This window comes from Pochonia chlamydosporia, assembly GCF_001653235.2.
Source record: "Pochonia chlamydosporia 170 chromosome Unknown PCv3seq00015, whole genome shotgun sequence".
Classification (NCBI taxonomy): domain Eukaryota; kingdom Fungi; phylum Ascomycota; class Sordariomycetes; order Hypocreales; family Clavicipitaceae; genus Pochonia; species Pochonia chlamydosporia.
Window position 1 is genome coordinate 485,674 of NW_019154050.1, and position 12,776 is coordinate 498,449.

Here is a 12,776-nt window from a genome sequence, read left to right on the forward strand (position 1 = left end):
CGAGTACGATTCGTCAGAATACCCGAACTTGGCACCCACACAAGGTGTTGTCGCCGACCTTCTCCATAGATTACCTCCACCACCGTCACCTCAGCACGGGTATCACTGTTTTATGGATAACCTCTTCGCAACTCCTCAACTCTTTGAACTACTGCGAGATAGAAATATTGCAGCGACAGGTACTACACGTCCTGGGCGAATAGACAGTAAACAGCTGGCTTCCTTAAAAGCTAAAGACAAGTCAAAAGATGTCGTCCCTTGGGGTACAGTGTATGCTAGGAAACACAAGTCAACAGACGTCATGCAATTCGGCTTTAAGGACAATGCATTTGTCCTTCTATTAAGAGCACAGCTTATGACGGTTGGGAGATCCCTAAAGAGAAGCTTCGCCGTCAGCCAGCAAAGTCATCTACGAGTGCAAAAACAGCAAGAGTACCATTTCAAGGGCAAGCAACCAGAGTACTTGACATTCCTCAGTTGATTGATGCATACAACAACAACATGAACGGAGTTGATATCGGCGATCAACTACGTTCAGAGTTCCAGACAGGGAGGAGAATTCGACGAGGTGGTCAGCAAGCTCTTTTATACATGTTTCTACTTGGTACGAGGTTCTTTACTAGTTGTTCTATACTGTGCTAATGATGCCAGCAGAAGTAGCGATAACAAACACATACCTCCTTCAACGTCACGGCTGGGACAAGCCCATTACGAGCCAGAATAGATTTCGCAAGCGCCTGTATCTTGAGATCTTCGAGAGGTTTGGTCAGCAGGTGGCGCTTCGAAATAGTAGCTTGGCAGGTTTCAACGAACCTGCTTCCACTGAAAGCTCCATGCAAAACCACTTGAAGGTACATCTCACGGAACGCGGCTTTTGTGCCTTTTGCTCTTCAAAACGGCGAAATACATTGCTAAGTCAATCGCAACTAGTAAAACGGCCACCTCAAAAACACTCGGTGATTACAGGGTGCCAGCAATGCGGCGTTGCGTTGTGTAGCAATTCGAACTAGAACGAAAGGGAGACTGGGGAGTTGGTGAGTTCATAGTTCAAGATGCATGGTTGAGTGGAGCAAAGGTCATTGAGAATATGGCCTATGGAGTTGTTCTGCCTTCGCTTCCAGTCTTTCGTACTCAGCTATTGCTTCTGGGTCTGCCTTGATGGCTTCAAGATCACAGTGGGTCAAATACACCTCTTCGAGATCCTTTCCTCTACTCAATGCCACATATGCTTGTCCGTCAGAGAAGATATTAGAATTCAAGGCGACGGTAACAGCTGGCAGTGACAGACCTTGAACCTTATGGATTGTCAACGCAAATGCGTTGATTATTGGAAGCTGTACACGTTTGTATTCCACCCCATTCGTCTGGAAATACGACGGAGTTTTGTGCAAGTGCATGACCTGAACTGCATTAGCTGCTTTGCGGGTCTCTAAGCTTCAACTGTAGGGCCAGGGCAGAAGAACCTACTTGGATACCGTCTTTAGTGGGAAATGCAGCCTCAACTTCGTCGTCGGGCAACAAATTAGTAATAACACCAATAGAGCCGTTAGAGATCCCTCTCTCGCTCATCATGCTATTTGTGAGGAACATCACTTTGGCCCCAACAGTACACACCACAGAAGATGGGAAGTTTGTCCCCTTATTGAATACCTTCGAGTGCTCTAAATGTTGTAACCTTACTCCATTTTCAAAGTCCTCGGCTGTTGAAACGAATATAGGGTTCTCTGATGGCATGCCGGAGAGAACGGCATGGTTTAGTGCTGCAGCCTCATCGCGAAGAGAAGACAGGTACGTGGTATTCCACATGACATGTTCTGGGTTATATTGGCGCCATCGTTCTTCCAGAGTGCATCTTACCTCGCTATCGATGATTCCGAGCCGAATCTTGTTCAAGATTCTGAAGAACTTATCGTTTGTCTGCCGGTGCGGTTGTCGTAGGAAGATGGGATGGAAAAGCCTCCAAACAGAGGCCTTAAAGACCTTCAAACCCTCCACGGGGGGTAATTGCATCAAGTCCCCAAAAACGATGACATGCATGTTGCCGAAGGGTCTGTTATTTCTTCTCAGTTTGGCAAAAAGGGAGGCAAGGTAGTCAAGCAGTACGCCATCTACCATCGATACTTCGTCGATGATAAGCACGGTTTTCTTTTCCATGTCTTTCTTTTTTTGATCTTCGAACCTAAATAAGCCCGTGTGGTAGGCGCTTCGATTACTATAGATTGACAGAGCCGAGTGGATTGTATTCCCATCAATATTTCTTGCCGCAATTCCAGTGGGCGCAAGCAGTAAGGAAGGGTTCCGGGATTTGTCGCACCAATACTGCAGGGCACGAAGGAGGAAAGATTTCCCCGTCCCACCAGGCCCTGTTATGAAGAACATACGGCCTTGATGCCTAGATGCAGAAATATTTTGCGTTACCATGCTATAGCACTGGTATTGCTCGCCTTTCAGAGTAAGGCCCGCAGCATCAGCAAGTCCTGGGACCGCCATGGTATTCAGCTGCCGGAGCTGCTCGGATACCATATCATGGACATTTGGCGGAGCCGTCCCCGCAACTCTTTGAACCATCTCGCAATACTCCCTCCCGAGGGCTCTACTGCCATGTTCGACTCTATCGGCATGTCCTCGTAAAGCAGCATCGTAAAGTACTGGGTCGAGCTCGAAAAGCCTTTCGCGGTAAGTGGCGGAATTCGCAATGATTTCATCATCTGACCTCCAATGGTATCTATAAAGGAGTTGCACGTAAAAAAATACCTCTCCATCACAAAGTCGTCGGTAAGAAGTGCGAATCAGGATGGGCTTCTTCCGTTGATAGACCCAATATCCTAATGAATCTTGCCACCCTTCTCGAGGACCCTGTCGATTAACGGTGCGAGTTTTCGTAATTTCATAGTATGCAAAGTAGTCAAAATAGGTCAAGACTTCGAATCGAGGCACTCTTGGTCGAGCAAAATATTTCTCCATGGCGTCTGGGAAATACGGGTCTTCAGGGTGCTCGAGGATATGGTTAATAGGACGAACAGAATAATTCCTCATTTCAGGAATACTGGTTGGAAGGTAGAGAGATCCGCTGGTGCAGCGAAAAATGTCCAACCCCAAGCACAGCACAATTATTTCCATAGATCCCATTCTGCGAGCCAACAGGTGCTTCTGAGTTGTTGTACAATCGCCCACAACGACCTGAGAGAGTGGCTCGTTTTTGGTGAGGTATTTCGTGATGTAAGAGGCAAGACCTTGGCTCGTCACGAACTGAACGTTGCAGTGGCTTTCCCAGATTAATAGCAATTGAGAGTTATAAGGAATTACCCACACGTCAGCTTCGGTGCGGGCATAAGTATACCTGGGGTTGCCAGGCTGATGAAACGTCCTGCCCGACACGTCTGCTGGAAAGCCCTTGGAGCACTTTCCGTACCTCCCGGGTCCGCCACAAATGTGGTCTTTGCATTTGTGAATCTGATATTTCATGACAAGGCTATGCAACTCAGGCTCCTTTTCGGGATCGGGAATATCTGCGCGGACAAAACCAAACGCAAGCAATTCCACGATAGACTTCTCAGTCCACAATAAGCAATGGCTGTGTATTGCGCCCCGTAATTGAAACTCAAATCTTTCGATTAGTTCCTTTAGGACACCAAACTTGGCGTGGTTGGACTTCCCTTTCCAGAATTTGGATTTTAGATTATGGATCCTCTCGTAGTAATATTGAACTCCCTCCCATGGATGGTTGGATGGCATAGCAGTAGAAGAGATAGACCGCAAAATGTTCTTAAATTCTTCCCAGCCTTCATTAAAAGTCAGCGTGATAAAGAGTTGGGGGAGCCCGTGGCCTGCAATCATCGAGTTTACGAGGCGTTCCTTTTCGAGAAAATAAGCTTCTCCGGTTCGGATTGAGCCAGGTATACCATGTGTGAGAGTTTCACTAATAATAGAATGTGTCCCATAATTCGACTGCTGTAGGAGTTGATGCTGAGGAAGACGGTTGTCTATAGCTTGCCTCGTTTTATTATGAATAAGGCGATTTGTATTCTGAAAGATTCTTGTCGCTTCCATTTCTTGGTATGCCCACGCAGCCCAGTAATAATCGTCTCTGAAAGCGCGGTTGTAGGAATTGAGCTTCCGTATTGTGTCCATGTGGCGCGTATATCTAGAGCGCCCATCTTCGCGGCGCTCTCCTTGTACAAATTGTCCTTTCCCGTAAGGATAAACGTGCGGAAAGCAGAGCACCTCGACATCCGGATCAGTTCGATATAGCATCGGCTTTGGAGGATGTCCTTCGGGGACCTGTACTGCCCCAATGGAGAGCCTGTCGTATCGGAAATGCTCATTCCTTGTTTCTTGGTCGTACTGAAAGGGGTTCATGACAAGATCCGGGCGTGTTTGAGGTCGCTGCTCATCGCTGTTCTCAGGGAGGTCGACAGTTGGTAACGGGTGGTTGATTTGAAGATGCGCCCGCACATCATTCCTTTGGAAGACGGGGTTTCTTTGCAGCAGCCAATTGCGAACATGAATTAGATGCTCGAGATTCTGGTGTTGGTCTACTCGATGTGGACTGCTCTGCAGATAAGCCCCAAGTGTGCCAGAATAGAGCATGTTCGCTCGCTCATTAATCGGATTCGTATTAATAACGCCTGACAAGGTACGGTACACGTAAGGGGTTGCGTGTAAGTCGTACCCTAAAGTCCTTCCTAGATTCGTATCCAACTTGAAAGGGGATATGAATAGAGTCGATCGCCGTGGAAGAGAAGCAATGCACTGAGGGACCTTGCCGCAGTCTATAGGAGCCTGAGGCTCTTTGCAACAGTCCTCGCAGAGAATCACGCCACCAGGTTCGTCAGTCACAGGAACATTGAACACTCTGGTGATGCCGTATTCATGGTTGTCCTGGAATGCTCTCTGTTGACGCTTCCTCGGGAGCAGCAAGGTTGCGCACTCGGCACATGGTGTATCGGGGAACTCCTTGTTCCAGCGGTCCTTAAATCTTTTCCTCATGCCTCGAAATCGCACCTCAGCTTCTGCGAATATCGCGCCCACCCGGCGCCGTCGAGGTCTCGCCGAGGGAAACTCTGTATCCTCGTTACTACGATGACGATGACGACGGCGACGAACCCTTGTAGTATTAACAATAATAATATCATCGTCTTTTGCGTAACGACCCCTGCCATTGTCGGGCGGTGGAAACCGGCTGCGCTGGTTGACTTGTGTATTGATGGAGAAAGTTTCCAACAGTGCTTGGCTATTATCGTTAAAAAACGATTGAACAGGGGTCCGTATCATGCGCAGTCGGTCCTGGTTGCTCGTTGGTGGCGGCATTATAGCTGCAAAATCGTTGCTGCCGGACTTCAGACATTATAGGGGCACAGTTAGACTGTGCCTTACTGGGCGTTCTACGCACTGGGTAGTGGGAAGGCGTAAATGCAGAGTCTAAAGAGAATTAGAATCAGTGCAGTTCTAAAATACATAAACAGCCAAAACAAAGGATGCCTCTTATTCCTCAAGCTCATCTTCGGTCAACATCTCCTTTGCTTTCTGGCTCGGCTTCCGACTGCGCTTAGAAGAAGGCTCCTGAGGGGGAGCAGTTGCTTGGCGCTTGTTCTGCAAACCACCTGGGGCAAAAGAGCCCATCGCAGAATGATCGTCTTGAGCCTCGGGCCCGCTCTTGAGAACCTCAAAATCAACAACTAAACCCCCCCTGCTGCCATCACCCATTGTGAGGGAGGGGGTGGAACTGGCGCTCCCGGGAGTAAATGTGTCAGATACAGTATGAGGCGTTGAAGCGGAACTCCCACTGTGCAAAGCAAAGCGCGAGTTGGGCGGAGTCATAGGAGCGGGCACTCTTCTCATGTTTGCCTGCTTGCCAGGTGACATCTTAAGCGGCACATCTCTACGACGAGATGAGCCCCCCTTGGCAGGAGAACCGACACTGTTTACAGGGTCTTTGTTGGTGGAGTTAAAGGACACCGCGAGCAAGTCAAGATACCCAGGCTGCTGGGTCTCCTCATCTGGAAAGGTATAGAAACCATCGACGAAGAGCCTGCTCTGAGCGCGCAGGTTTTCGCTACCGAGAGTGCGATCAAATTTGGGAGACTGTTCAGCGTAAATGTATTGAGTCTTTGTACGGGTTTGCGAAGCTTTGAAGGCTCTGTCGTTGCGTAAGGCTGGAGGGGCGGGATCGCCATAGTACCCAGTAAGCTTCGCTTCGAATTCGAACGTGCGAGTAGCGTCTACAAACCGCGGTGTGCAAGTTAATTCCGCTGCCGCATTGATACGCAACTGATGGATGGGCAGACAGTCCGCTGCCAAAGGAATAGCGTCAAAGGCAGTAAACTGTATAACGATCAGCAAGCAACTTGCGGAGGGTGAAGAACGGTGTAGCATCAAAGGACGGAGTCAGAGGAGAGAGAGAATACTTGCCTTAGGCGCCTCTGCCTCGTCATTCCCTGGAAGCCGAGCCTGACCGCGGATCATGTATGCTCGCCCAGTGTCCAACAGATCACCATAGAACGCGATATGAAAGCTCCTCCAGTCCCCTGTTGAGACATCACTTCTGCCTTCCTCGAACTCACATAGGGCATTGTGATATGGGGAGTCCGGGATTCTACATACCTCAGCTACACGGGCGAGAACAGTAAACCACGTAGACATAATAGGAGAGGGCAATAGAATAGGGTGAAATACCATATGGGCTTTGGGTCAGGCATTGTGGCTGGAACTTTTTGTTAAGAAGTGTTGGAAGATGCCAAAATATTGAGGGCATTGAGAACCTTGACGGTCTTTGGATACGTTGAGAACCTTGAGAACCTCGAGAACCCTGAGGGCATACATGATTCCTCAGGCATCAAATTTCTAACGTTACTGAGGTCATACTGAGGTTATACCGAACACCAAAGCATTAGAGGCCGGAGGATGGGAAGTGCTGTATTGATGTGAGGATTGAGGAGGGAAAAGGTTGACATCGCGACTAGGGGAAAAAACGTCCCGTAGTATTGGGCATATGTTTGAGGGGAAACCGCCGTAACTGACGACTTTCAAGCTACGGGGACCACAGGGGAAGAAGAAGATCATTTTTCTCATTTTTTTCTCATTAATATGATGCTGCTGTATCATGATGTATTGCCAATGCACCATAGCACGTACCACGTAGCACGAAGCACGCAGCACATAGCACATAGCACATAGCACATAGCACATAGCACATAATCTTAGTTCGCCTCGGGAACTGATCAACTAAGGCCCAAAATGGATGGAATTACCCAAAATGGGATGGCTTGACGCTTAGCGAGGGGCGTCTAGATTTATCATGTTTATTATATAAGGGACTGTTGGGATCGATGGCATTCTGAAGAGTGACATGGACTTCGCTATGGGCAGTCGTTTGTATGTACCATTTTGTACCAGTGGGTCTCAGACATGGGTTTTCGCCCATCTGATTGGTCCATACCATGGGGGCCAAAAAACGTAATAATTTGGTGCTCAAGGAGATAGAGGGCAGTGTTCCGCTAAGAGATGGGGAGTCAAGAGTCTCCAATGGCTCGCTATCAAGCCGCCAAAGCATATCAGAAGGTTGGGACGACATTCTGTTGATACATTTGTAACGGTCTTAGTGAGTATATTGACAACATACTAAGCGACTACAACGAGTATGCAAAAGCTGGAGGAGGAGGAACAAAGCTAAGAAAAGGAGAGCTTCTGTCAAGATCAAGTCGCTCATTCAAAGCAAGCCCAGTATGGTATTGCCTACGAGGCAACAACATTATCATACTGCTGCCTTGCAGGCAGCAGTATTCTAAAGTATTTAGTATTCGTATAAGTCCACTCTTTTTGTAGGAAATCAAGAGTCTCTCGTTGCCCGATTCACAGGGGATCTTCTGCCCGATCGTCGTCCAGTTATGCAAACGAGTCGTGAAGTGTGACAGCTTCAATCAGCTCCTGAGCTTCGGGCCAATCTCGCTTGTCAGGGGGTCCCTGGCAGGGACTCCCTGGCCGGCTGCCGAAAGCGCAAGCTGAGACACCTTCGGGGCTAACCTGTAGTGCCTTCATGACGAGAATATTTGACCTCTGTTGTGCTTGTTGAGTCGTGAAAGTCAGGTAGTTGGCTATTTTTCAGCATTAATATTGTATATACGGCCATAACACGGGCTGCGATATCATACGGCGACCATATGAGATTATGGGATATCATACGGCCACAATATCATATGATAACTATGGTAATATCAATATATGGTATTATTTATTGCCATATCACAAATACTATCTTACACACTGACTTTATATAATACAACTCATTTCATATTTCGAAGTTCCTCGCTCCATTTCTGCAATTGCTGTCTTAGGGTTGCCAACCTTGATTGGGCTTGCGCTGTTCCTGCAGCAGTTGGAATGAAGGCGAAAAGTCTTTGTAGTTGCTCGAGATGAAAGTCCATTGCTTCGGTATCTAAGAGCATCGCCAGGCGCGACTGCGTGCCAGAACGCTTCCATTGTGGTAGCCCGCCAATACCGGTATCTCGTAACTGCGATGACCACGGTACAGCGGATCTGCGATTATCAAGCCATAACGTCTTGCGCCGGTCCAGTACGGTCTGATAAATGTCCATCACAGTATTAACAACCGATACAGCGAGTAAGAGACAATAATATGTCACTTTGTCCGCGCCGGAAGGCATGTCTTTGGGTAGCCGAGTGACCAGATCACAGAGACAGGACACTCGGTTGAATAGCGCATTTAGGCATGCTCCATGTCCTTCACTAGTATCATCCATTCTTTCACTGTCGGATATTCCTTCGCGATAGCTCTGTAAGCTAAACAGTGACTGAGAGAGTTGTCCATAAAGCCCCACAACGTTCATTGTGTTGGATTCTGATACACAGTCTGCACCATTCCGGCCAGTGTCAGACCTATCTGAAGATGTTATGGGCAGGCGATATTTCAAAAGGTCTCGCTCATCGGTCAATTCGTTTATATGCGTGGGGCTGCGTGTGTTTTCTTGTTCCAAAGGCAACTCTGACGAACCTGTCATTAATCTTGGCTCAAGAACCGGTTCATACGCACGACCGTTCAGGGAGTAGTGTCCTTTCGGGAGCCCAAATGTCTCATGGTAAGCGTCAGTGGCAGAAGGAGTTGTGTCTAAGAATCTAATTAGGTCGCACCAAGGGGTCAATAAATATTGTTATAATTGACCCTCCCAAGTGGATTCGAGTGAGGCTTACGAAGAGGCGATGTAAACTGTGGAATGTGTCCCCATAGTACTCTCCCAGCATGTCGACGAAGAATCCAGTCCGTCTCCCGTGTCTATTTGAACATTCGTCGAAGTCGACGCCACATCGTTGCTCATGTCGAGTGGCATCAAACCCTCTTCAGTGTCGTTGTCGGCTTCACCTACTGTCATGTTGAATAAAATTGTATTCTCCGTATCATTGTCTGCAGCCCCGCCGCAGCAAACTGTTCGGGAGATAGTTGGACGTTCCTGTTCTGTAATGGACTGTGGAGTCAAAGTTCTCGTTGATCGTTCACACGGAGTCTTACGACCTTGGTGTCCGGTGCCGCTGCGTTGACGAGGGCGGCCCATCTGGTTTCGCGGGCTATAGGTACAGACTTGTCCGCTGTCTCTGCAGTTTGCGCAGGCACCATGGCGACGAGAAATACAACGAGTCTTGCGGCGGTGGCAATTATCACAGGCTTCGCGGAGAACAACTTCCATCCTGAGGCACGATATGTTGAAGCCAGAAAGATGACGTGCTAGACATCAGATGTGGCAGTTAGTTTGGCAGGGAAGTCGAGGTTTTGATAACCCGTCAGCATCTCATAAAGTAACAGTCAACGATCGTGCAGGTAAGCAAGCGGCTTTGCGGTGGTCCTTGGCAGCATAGCGAAAGTGTGTATATCATTTTCCGTAAATTGGTTACGTGTTAGACAGCATCAAGAATTCGAATCGGGAGAGACCGGAGACGTAAGCGTTTGTTGGTCGGGGATGTAATGAACAACAGCGTCGTTGGTCCTGAGCAGCGAAGTAGCATTATGCACTCTTTTCGCGATGGGTGGTTCGCTAGGTCATTGGCGCGGATACCATATTGTTGCATATTCAACGCCTCAGCACCCATGGACTCCCTCCGTGGCCCCTGTTGGTCTCTCTCTAGCGGGATAGCTTGCAGCCGGAATGGCTCTTCCGATCTGCACTAACTACATCCTTGCCAGGAGTGACCAATCATAACTACAACGTCTTATATTGCTTGGTCCTAAAGGTGCAGCCGCACCCCTGCCGGACCGTAAGTCACAGAGAGAGGTTCTAGCCGACGCCCATTCCTGGCAATTTTTGCAAGCCCGCGCTGCTGATCAGCGAGGCTCGAGTCAGGGCGTCAACATCATTAGCAAGTTCTCCACATCTTGATTGGCTACTGCTCAGGCTTTCAAGGCTTCACCAACCCATCTGTTTACTACTCGTGCCATGCCCCACTTTATTAGCCCTGCGCTTGGTTGTTGGACGGGCCGATCCTAGCGTATTTTGGGTTGGGAGTTGGCGTTCAGTCACTTCCGCCTTGATGACGATGCACCCCACCACATCGCGAAACGCTTCACATCATCTGCACAACGATTTTGTTGAATTTCTCGGCCACATCGTGCTGTTTGAATTGCAAATTTGGCGCTCTTGATTTCCTGGACTGCAGAGCTCGTATCGGAACATTTAGGACTTGTGTACCACCCGCTTGCATCTACCACAACTGTGAGCCTCCGCGGCATTGAGTCAATACGACTTGATGAATGAATCAACCAAGGCACCACAGAACAGGTTCTATACTTGGATTGACAGGCTGAACCAGCAGATGTCGTTCGTAATAGTCCTTCGGCGGCCTAGCCATGCAGAACGCATTAAGTGTCAAATTAGTGTTAAGGTGGCAAAGTGTGAAGATGCAAATATCAAAGATGTGGAGGACGCTTCAGGCATTCAACTGCCTGTGTATATAGGGCAAGGGCAACTGGAGCAATTGTATAGTTATCTCTTGTTACGTCATTTTTGATTGGACTGTTAGTGGATGGTTGTAGTTCTGATTTCTGATACTTCAATTGATAGTCTGTTCAATTCACAGGACTACTCTATCAGGGGCAGCAGATTCACGGGCCTTGGTTGCTGCCAATCTTTAGTGTGGAATGCCTTTCATTAGCGTTAGCCATGCTCAATCTTTTACGGAGTGGATGATGCTGCACCCTTCCCTGTCTCAACATCTCACTTCATTGGAAAGGAACTTTTTCACTGTATACACACAATTGGCTCTTGTAAAATGAGTTGTAGCTAAGTATGGCAATATGGACGCGGAATTTCATGCAATATTGCTTCGACACTGACTCGAGGTATCCTAATAGACGTCTAGGGTTGAGCGTGGTCTGCCTGAGATAACCTTGCCTTGCCCTCAGATCCTGGCCAGACATGGAAGTCGGCCAATAAGAACGTAACATAAAGCACGTGGCCCTTTCGGGTCGACCGTCTCTCCAGCGACGCGAGGCCCGTAGACGAGGCTTTTCCGTTTTTAGCCTACCGGTGCCACACTCCACTTATGTGATGGTTGGGCAAAACCTCAATGCGGCTAGTGTCACGTTTCTTAGAACGATAATATTGTAGTGATGTTGGGTGTGTGTGTATTGTGTGTTTTCTCGTCCTCTCTTCCAATCCATTTCATGTATATCCTCAGTGACTTCCACCCCTGTCACTATCTTTATATCCGTTACCTCATATCGTTGTATGCATACGCTCCCTGACAATATGGCGTCATGATAAGATACAGTTAATACAGCTCTGTGTAACGGGCTGGGCCGTTGAGGTGCACTCGGCTGATGCCGATGCCAATAACGCCACCAAATGAAGGTCTCACAACCTGCCCTTGAGCATTGACTATAACAGCCACTACATCTCACTACCGTCGGCACAATTCAGGGACATGGGTGGCGTTAGGCCGTGTTGGCTTGTTACCGCATTGGTCGACTACGGCGGTCCCAAGTGAAAACGGGAGACGGCAAAGAACATTGGTAATTTGGGTTAGGTAGCATCTCGACGGTGAATGATAAGCTACGTAACGTTGTATTGTATATGCGGTACTTGGCCAACATTGTCAATTGTGTTGATGATGGCTTCTTCAGTACGCAGGCCATGAATCGTCATCACAGTGTCCCAACAAGGACCGAGATCATTCATTCGCGGGGATGGCCAAATAGTCTCTAGCGCCGTCTCCACCCCCATGCCCCGCAAACACGCCCCCAGCAACCTAATTCGCAGCCTGTGCAACACGCCACACTAAAGCTCTTCCCTACCGTCACTGGAGCCGCGCTAATGCATCATTTCCCAGGAACTGTCGAACACCTGGTGGGAACAGAAGCAAGTCTCTAAGGCAGGTTATCAGTGGCACTATGTACCAAGGCCTGGAACGAAGGGTCTAGCTTGGACCCTGACATTGTGGTGAAACTTCAGACCACAGACCGACCGACTTGCGAATCTCATCAAACCGACTGCCCAGAGCTTCTGGGCGGATTGAGTGGTCTGAGTCGGTCTGGGTTGGCGGTTTCCAGGCCTGCCTTTGGCCAGATTTTGTGTACAAGGTACCAGCACCTCCCCAACATGTTTTTGCGTGCAAGATCGCGGCGCGAAATTAAGTGGGTCATGCCAGTGGCAGCCAATGAGAAATCAGCTAACCCAGACGGACCTAGACCGACCGACCGTAAGCCCTGACGAACCGAGACAGACCGCCCGCAGGTGACTGTCTAGGTCTGTCGGTTTAGCCACACTGACTGC

At 48.7% G+C, this 12,776-nt stretch overlaps 4 protein-coding genes across 4 annotated transcripts; all 4 read right to left on the reverse strand.

Annotated features, from left to right (window-relative positions):
• Window positions 1–1,076: 1,076 nt before the first annotated feature.
• VFPPC_12328 (replicase/helicase/endonuclease) lies at window positions 1,077–5,310 on the reverse strand (the record flags this gene model as incomplete). The annotated part of the gene is made up of 2 exons (XM_018290245.1): window positions 1,077–1,400; window positions 1,468–5,310. 2 exons carry the CDS (start codon window positions 5,308–5,310, stop codon window positions 1,077–1,079), a joined length of 4,167 nt encoding a protein of 1,388 aa, XP_018135918.1.
• A 174-nt stretch (window positions 5,311–5,484) lies between these two features.
• On the reverse strand, window positions 5,485–6,642 carry VFPPC_12329 (glutathione-dependent formaldehyde-activating; the record flags this gene model as incomplete). Its single annotated transcript, XM_018290246.1, has 2 exons — window positions 5,485–6,324; window positions 6,604–6,642. The coding sequence occupies 2 exons, from the start codon at window positions 6,640–6,642 to the stop codon at window positions 5,485–5,487; spliced, it is 879 nt and encodes a 292-aa protein (XP_018135919.1).
• A 216-nt stretch (window positions 6,643–6,858) lies between these two features.
• Window positions 6,859–7,552, reverse strand: VFPPC_18401 (hypothetical protein; the record flags this gene model as incomplete). The annotated part of the gene is made up of 2 exons (XM_022430018.1): window positions 6,859–7,216; window positions 7,266–7,552. The coding sequence occupies 2 exons, from the start codon at window positions 7,550–7,552 to the stop codon at window positions 6,859–6,861; spliced, it is 645 nt and encodes a 214-aa protein (XP_022284998.1).
• Window positions 7,553–8,282: 730 nt separating this feature from the next.
• VFPPC_11302 (fungal zn(2)-Cys(6) binuclear cluster domain-containing protein) lies at window positions 8,283–9,698 on the reverse strand (the record flags this gene model as incomplete). The annotated part of the gene is made up of 2 exons (XM_022428747.1): window positions 8,283–9,124; window positions 9,257–9,698. The coding sequence occupies 2 exons, from the start codon at window positions 9,696–9,698 to the stop codon at window positions 8,283–8,285; spliced, it is 1,284 nt and encodes a 427-aa protein (XP_022283888.1).
• Window positions 9,699–12,776: the final 3,078 nt, after the last annotated feature.